The sequence below is a fragment of the Alosa sapidissima genome, chromosome 14 (assembly GCF_018492685.1).
Source record: "Alosa sapidissima isolate fAloSap1 chromosome 14, fAloSap1.pri, whole genome shotgun sequence".
Lineage (NCBI taxonomy): Eukaryota > Metazoa > Chordata > Actinopteri > Clupeiformes > Clupeidae > Alosa > Alosa sapidissima.
In genome coordinates this window covers 15,950,456-15,958,144 of record NC_055970.1, presented here as the reverse complement: position 1 = coordinate 15,958,144, position 7,689 = coordinate 15,950,456, and the positions used below count along the sequence as shown (strand labels likewise).

At 41.7% G+C, this 7,689-nt stretch overlaps 1 protein-coding gene across 1 annotated transcript; it reads left to right on the top strand.

Moving 5' to 3' along the window:
- Positions 1-253: 253 nt before the first annotated feature.
- On the top strand, positions 254-1,221 carry LOC121682480. Its single transcript, XM_042062638.1, has 2 exons — positions 254-827; positions 908-1,221. The coding sequence occupies exons 1-2, from the start codon at positions 500-502 to the stop codon at positions 1,219-1,221; spliced, it is 642 nt and encodes a 213-aa protein (XP_041918572.1). The 5' UTR covers positions 254-499.
- The last annotated feature ends 6,468 nt before the right edge of the window (positions 1,222-7,689 follow it).

Below are 7,689 nucleotides of genomic sequence, written 5' to 3'. Positions count from 1 at the left end.
ATACAAGTGAATGTAATTTACAACACAGACAGATGTATTAGTATTATGCATAATACTTTTATTCAGTAATCATCACATGTGAATGCAATTTACAACACAGACAGATGTATTAGTATAATACTTTTCAGTAACAGACAGTTTTTATGCATAATATTTTTATTGTCATCATCACATACAAGTATAAATAGTAGCTTACAGTCCAAAGTAATTTACAATATAGACAGAATATTATGTCACAACACATGACAATTATGATAATATTTTATATTATGCTTTCATCCAAGGTAACTTACCTGGGTCTATGTCTGCATTTTCAGGTATCTACACCTCCAGAACAACCACGCAGCAGATGACAACCATGATGACAAGCTGTGGAAAATGTGCTGGTTTCTAAATTACCTCCTTACCCAATTCCAGGCACTGTATGAGGTAGATGGCAAGGTGTCTGTGGATGATGGCATGATTCAAAGGGCGTCTCTCCCTCAGGTAGTACCTCCCCATGAAGCCGACAAAATGGGGTGTCAAGGTATGGGTAATCGCAGAGAGCTTCACAGGTTACGTGACCAACTTCCAGGTCTATGCTGGTCGTGAAGGGTCTCGCACACCGCGTGGTAATGGATTTAGCCAGACCATATTACGGCTCTCACTTATGGACATTTTTTACACTGGGGTAAACCTCTTGGAGGAGATGAAGACCCATGGCCTGTACGCTTGCGGCACTGATCGTGCCAACCGGGTGGGGACCATGAATCGAAGAAAAGACAGAGCCAACCAAGTCCCGGTGGTAGGGCCAGCTTCACTCGCAGACTACCAGAAGTACATGAAAGGTTTGTTTGACTTTTGTTGGTCTTTTGAGTGCAAATGTGTAAGTGTCATGTGTGTCAACTGAGTGTCGCGTGTGTTCGAGGCGTCGATCAGCTTGATCAAATGGTTGGCTACTATGGATTCCAGCATCGATCGAAGAAATGGTGGAGGAGGGTGTTTTTCTTTTTCTTGGCTGTGTCCTGCCACAATGCCTACATTGCTGCAAGGTCTGTTGGAGGAACAACCTTCAGAAACAAGTACAGAGGCTACAAAAGCTGGCTGGAGGACCTGGCAGAGCAGCTCATCACACCACTCAGAACAAGGGCTGTGAACCCCCCCGATGGTACGAGTACTTTAGTGTACTATAGTGTTGGCTACCTGGCTACCGTATATATTTACATCACCTACACTTCATAAAATTCATGGGGCAAATCCTATGCAAGGGTGGCACTAGAAAAGGGTCTTAAATAAAATATATTTGGAATATATTATTTGGAATATATTTAGAATATATTATTTGAAAAATAACCCTTTAAATTAAGACATCTGATGACTTTTACGGGAAGTATTGATACATTGAGATACATATATTTTTAAAGTATATATTTTTGGGGCTTTTTATGCCTTTAATTATAGGACAGTGGAGAGTGACAGGAAGTGAATGGGAGAGAGAGCAGGGGTGAGATCCGGAAAGGACCACGGGGCGGGAATCGAACCCGGGTCGTCGGCGTACGGTGCAGGTGCCCCAGCCAGTTGCGCCACAGCTGGGGCCAGATACATATATTTTAAACATTATAGCATATTACAATACAGCCTATAATGCCTAAAGAAAACTAATTTATAATAGAGCAAAGTAGCCTAGGCAACTACACAAGACTAAACCAAATATGGTTGAAATATATAGGCCATCATGATAATTTTGCCAACAGTGACGCAGAACCATGGATTTTTTCCATTTATAACATGTTTTGTTTATGTGACCCCTATAGGGGGCCTTTAAACCAGTTACAGGTTAATAACCAACAATCTGAGTTTTAGATGTTACAAGCAGGCTATCCCAATAAAGGGAAATCAGTGGAGAGAGGCACTGGAGTATTATAAAAGTAAAAATACAGTTTATTTTGTTATTATTCATGTAGATGCACACATTAGAACAGACATTAGGCCTCTGGGCAGCAAACTCAGGGACAACAATGTGCAAAATCAAGGTGTTTGGATAAGTAGCACTCAATAAAGATTCAGCAAGTTTCAATCAGCAAACACAGAATATATATAGGGCACGTCACAGCAATTCATATACTATACACAGCAATCCAGTGACCACACAACAAGATTGTTACCCCTCCCGAATATTGCACTAACCCAATGGCCTAGAATACATACAACATACAACAGACAAACATGAAACATACAGCAACACACACAAGAGACTGATGGGCAGCGCGGTGGGCCTCCCTCCCACACACACGCTCGCTCACTCACACACACACACAACTGAATACTAAAAACATGGCACAGGAAAAACAGTGGCCAAGGTGGCGTACGACGATCCTCCTGTAAGAACGCAGGCCGTTGTAGTTTAGTTGTAATTCCGTAGCGATCACTTTGCTGTCTGGTTTTTACTCGTACATACCCAGGCCAAAATTCTCGGCACAACAAACAGCACTCATTAAGTTAGCGGTCACACTCTAAACCGGTGAATTTTTGTTGAAACACAGACACAATTTGTAGCCGGCGAGGGCTTGTGGAGACAAGGAGCTGGACGTAACCACGGCACTAACCGCACAGACACCGGCAGTTTGCTGGATTTAAAGGTGTAGTGCCTGTAGTAAGAAATTTTGGCCTTAAGGGTGTTCACCATATATGTGTGTGCTATATTCAACCATTTACTCTTTTGGTATGGCCTGTGCACATGTTGAAGAAAGATACGCTGCTGTCAGCAGAAAGTGAAGGAGAGATTTATGAGGTAACATCTGTGGAATGCCATGTTCAAGGTATTTGCGCAGCGATGCTGTGTGTGTGGGTGCGACATGCTACAGTCGTATGCAAAAGTTTGGGCACCCCTTACGAAAACCACTGCATCAGTTTGCTGAGCTTTTGAAGCAGCAACTTCATTTTAACATATGTTATACCTTATGGTAACAGAAACATCTCAGTAGTAAAATAACTTTTATTGGTCCAACAGAAACATATTTATGTGCATTTAAAAAAAAATAGGCATGTGCATAAATTTGGGCACCCCTAAGAAATAATTCCATTAATATTTAGTATTGCCTCCTTTTGCTGCAATAACGGCCTGTAGACGCCTCCTGTAGCCAAGGACAAGTCCCTTAAGTCTGGCAGGTGGTATTTTGTCCCATTCCTCCACACAAAACGCCTCTAGTTCAGTCAGGTTTCTTGGCCTCCGTGCGTGGACAGCCTTTTTCAAATACATCCATACATTTTCAATGATGTTAAGGTCTGGGGCCTGGGATGGCCATTCCATAACATTGTACCTGTGCTTCTGCATGAATTCCTTGGTGGATTTTGAACGGTGCTTAGGATCATTGTCCTGCTGAAAGATCCAACCAGAGAGGGTTAAAGCGGAGTAATCAAGGATCTTTGATCCAACCCTGTCGTAGCTTCAACTTTGTGACTGACTCTTGAACATTCTTGTCAAGAATCTCCTGATAAGGAATTCATGTGGCCCTCAACTTTAACAAGTTTTCCAGTACCTGTGCTAGCCACACAGCCCCATAACATGATGGATCCTCCACCAAACTTCACAGTGGGCAACAAGTTCTTTTCATGGAATGCAGTGTGTTTTTTCCACCATGCATACCTGTTCGTGTTATGACCAAATAACTCAATCTTGGCCTCATCTGACCACAGTAAGGACACTCAGGAAAGGCTTTTTGCGCATGACCCTTCCAATTAGCTCTTCCTGGTGCAAAGTACGCTGGATTGTGGAACGGTGAACAACTACACCATCAGCAGCCAGATGTTGTTGTAGTTCTCTGGAGGTGGTCTGTGGTTTCTCTGTGACTATTTTAACCATCCTTCGCCTGTGCTTTTCTCCTATTTTTCTCGGCCTACCACATCTTTCCTTCACACGGACTGTTCCTGTGGCCTTCCATTTCACAACTACATTTCTGACTGTGGAGACAGACAGTCTAAACCTGTCAGATAATTGTTTGTACCCTTCTCCTAATTCATAATGTTGGATTATCTTAGCTTTCAGGTCAGTGGAGCGTTGTTTTGAGGTCCCCATGTTGCCACTCTCTAAGAAAGAACCTAGGACAAGGACAGCCAGCTATTACCTATGTTAAATGGCCTTTTTCATGATTAGTTCCACCTGTCTTTGTAATTGAAGGTCTAACGAGCTAATCAAAGCAGTTTTGTGCTGCAACCTCTCAGATATAAATCCGTACATGTCTTGAAATGAATGCTATTAAAAGGGTGCCCAAACTTTTGCACATCCCATTTTTTGCATTTTATTTTATTATAATAAAACTATGTAATGCTACTCTAAGAATTTTGGTCTGGAAAACACTCAAACGTCTACATCTTTGTAGGAAAACAAATCTTGTTGCTGTGATCTTCTATTATAAAGGAAGAGCAAGTCATGAAATCTCAGAGGGGTGCCCAAACTTTTGCATACGACTGTATGTGTGTGTGTCTTCGAAGGAGTCTGTGTAGGCCCTGCTCCGTCTTGGGGTCAATCTTGACTGGATTCCATAGATGTCGGTCGTTATGGGATACAACCTTATAGATATGGTTAACTCTTGGGTAACTAAGTCGTAAACAGGTTTGCGTACCATTAATGGAGATGTCATGTCTTGTCTGACTTGTCAGGGGGGTATAAATTGTGTTTCTTTGTTTGTAACATCAGACTGCGTCTGTTAGCCACACGACGTAGGTCTCCGGATATTCGTGAATAAAGCTCTCTGAGATTTCTGACTACTCCTGGCTGACTGAGACTTCATTTCTCAAACAATCTCTAGACAAATTTCTGTTCCTACACGCCAAGCGGCCACCACCTGATTCAATCAAGGCATCCAATCAAGGCGCAATTCCCGCTGCCTATGTCCTACCCGCAACTTAAACCAACATTGAGTAAATTATTTACTATAGGCCTACAGTACTTGATGATAATATATAGCCTGCCCCCTAGTCCTCTGGGCCTAAGTACAAAATAGTGAATCATGTGATAGGCCTACTGATATTGATGCTGATTGAAGAGGTTGCAGCTTGAAGGTTGTTGATATTTCAGTTCCAAAAAGAATCAAATTACATCGATTTCTCTCCTCCCAAAGTAACACTGTAGGTTCTACACCTCTCCTCCTAAAATAAATGGTAGGCTCTGTTTTAAGCTACGGCACCAGGATTGTGTCGGCTAACCGGCTACAACACTAGTTTTACAAGCGCACACACTAAATGGAGAGCTAGGGTTAAATGGGCAACTTTTTATCTATCAACACAATGCTACAGTAGGCTAGTTCCACTAAATATTCAGCTCAATATTATGTGCAAGACGTTTACTAAGTATGCCAAAGCTTTGATCTCAGCACCGTCACCATAACGTTACGTTTTCTCATGGTGAGATGGCATCCTGAAATATGTTTTAGACAAGGGGCGCAAGGTTCACGGAGGTGAACGGCTGGACAAACGCAAAATGACAAGGTGTTAAAGGAGAATTCCGGTGTGATATTGACCTAAAGTGTGTTGAAACATGATACCGAGTGTGAACGTATGTCTCATAGCTCATCTTGGCTTGTCCCCTGCACTCCAAAATCTGGCGCTAGTTAGCCGATGCTACCAACAGCTTTTTCAATGGTGGTGCTTCGGCATCGGGCTAGCCATGCAAATAAATCACTGTTTTACACCATTTTTGAGGCTCAATGTATCTCCACACTTCATTGGTAGACTTCCGAGGGCCCTGACATTTAAAACGAGACATTGAGAACTAAAAACTGGTAGTTTACTTACAAGACGATTTATACAGACAGTATCTTCACGAAGTTTAGCGTTTGCAGCCATCTTGAATTTAGTCACGATAAGTCGAGCGACGAGTAACAATGAACAGGTATGATAAGGGATCAGATTCCAAAAATAATTCCGTGGAAATGCATGGATTCCAGTTGCTGCTACTGGAAGAAACTGGAATCCATGCATTTCCACTGAATTATTTTTGTTTCGTTTTGTTAACGTTTTCGTTTTTGCATGCGTTCCGCCACCAACATAGACGTACTCAGGGTGCGATTTGTGTAAAAACCAGAGGGGGGGATGATTTTGAATAAGTTTGTAAACCCCCCCCCCCCCCCCCAAAAAAAAAAAAAATGAACGAACGATTCATAGCCTAGTAGTGTCATGGCTAATAATACCCTATATTGTTTTTGCCACCTTTGTAACATTTTAGTTTACCGTGGTGTATGACTAAACAGCGAGTGTGCTTGGTATGATGATCAGCTCCTCTAATGCAGAGTAGGACTACGTTTTGACAAGCATACAAATTCACCTTGTTCTTGCCCCATCTGAAATGACTGCCTCCATCCTTTTTGTATTTGTTGTGTAAAAAAACATTGTATATGATGGCACTGAAGTCTTAAGTTAGTGAATTGGCTAAAAGTGTTAGTTGGTAACCAAATAGCCTACACATTGCGCACACGCTGCGTAGGCTACGTGCATAATATTGCAAAAGTTGAAAAAATAAATGTGTTTATTGTAGTCTACAGAAAATAAATAGCCTATCATACTGTCAGTTAATTGCCTACAGTGCAGTGAAGTTATAGGGCAACTTGAAGTTTTATGAAAATAATTTACGAACCAGAACATAAAGACCATGAAGCTTCTATTTCTTGCAGCTGTTAAAACACCCGCTAGATAGTTTAAATACCCACCAACATTAGTTTTTGCAGTACAGATTATTTCTAAAAGTTATTTGTCTACTACTGGCTGATTTATCAAACGAGTGCTTTCTCGTTCGTCCTCCGCAAACTACAGGTGTTTCGGTAGAGAGACATTGAATAAGCGATGCCAAGCAATTTCTGTAACACTTTTTGTGACATTCAGCAAATATCTCCTCATTTAATGTAAGTTCCTTCGGACAATAGGCATACGTTCTACTCTACATGCAGTTGTCCTCCATCTCTCAGTTGCATCAGTTTTCTAATTTTGAAGGTTCTAAAACATTATTATGCTTCACTGAATCCTTCTCGTATTCTTTCATTTGTCCAGCTAACTTTTCCATTGAACCTAGCCATTTATGATGGATTACACACTCGACATTGTGAAATGCCCTGCACGATCAAGGCCAAATTAAGTTATCACGCAGTCACTGTATCAGCAGCATCAGTGCTGACGGTGACGGTGCGTTTCTGAATTCAGATTATTATGTAGGCTAGCCTACTAGACTGTTCTCAGGTTGCAGCGCTTTACTTATATGAAGTAGCATTAATCAATATGAGGGGCAGAGGGGGATAAATGTTGTCCCCCCCCCCGACGATAAAAAATAATTTAGCAGAGGTAGGGATAGAAAAACCAGAGGGGGGGAAATCCTAACCTCCCCCCCTACAAATCGCACCCTGGACGTACTCATTATTTCCCCTTGATTTAGCCTATACCATACCATAGCTATGCCCAAAAATAATAAATCACAGGCGGCATCCAAAAACATTCAGATGGGCTATCCATCCCATAGCCTACAGACTTACTGTAGGCCTAACCTATGCCTATAAATAATTTCTTATCAAAAATATTTCTGGATACGTGCTAAACTCCTTACCTGGTTGTAGCCTAAGTTTTATCCATATGGAGATCTTCAAAGGCTTGCGCTATAATTCCAACCCTGTTTATAAGCGAACCTGTCTGTTGCTGACAAGGCCTATCTCAAATTTCCCGTTTAAC

Coding starts and splice junctions, on each gene's coding strand:
- LOC121682480 (XM_042062638.1), top strand. CDS start 500: ATGAAGCCGACAAAATGGGGTGTCAAGGTATGGGTAATCGCAGAGAGC. Junction 828..907: donor CTACCAGAAGTACATGAAAG/GTTTGTTTGACT, acceptor CGTGTGTTCGAG/GCGTCGATCAGCTTGATCAA.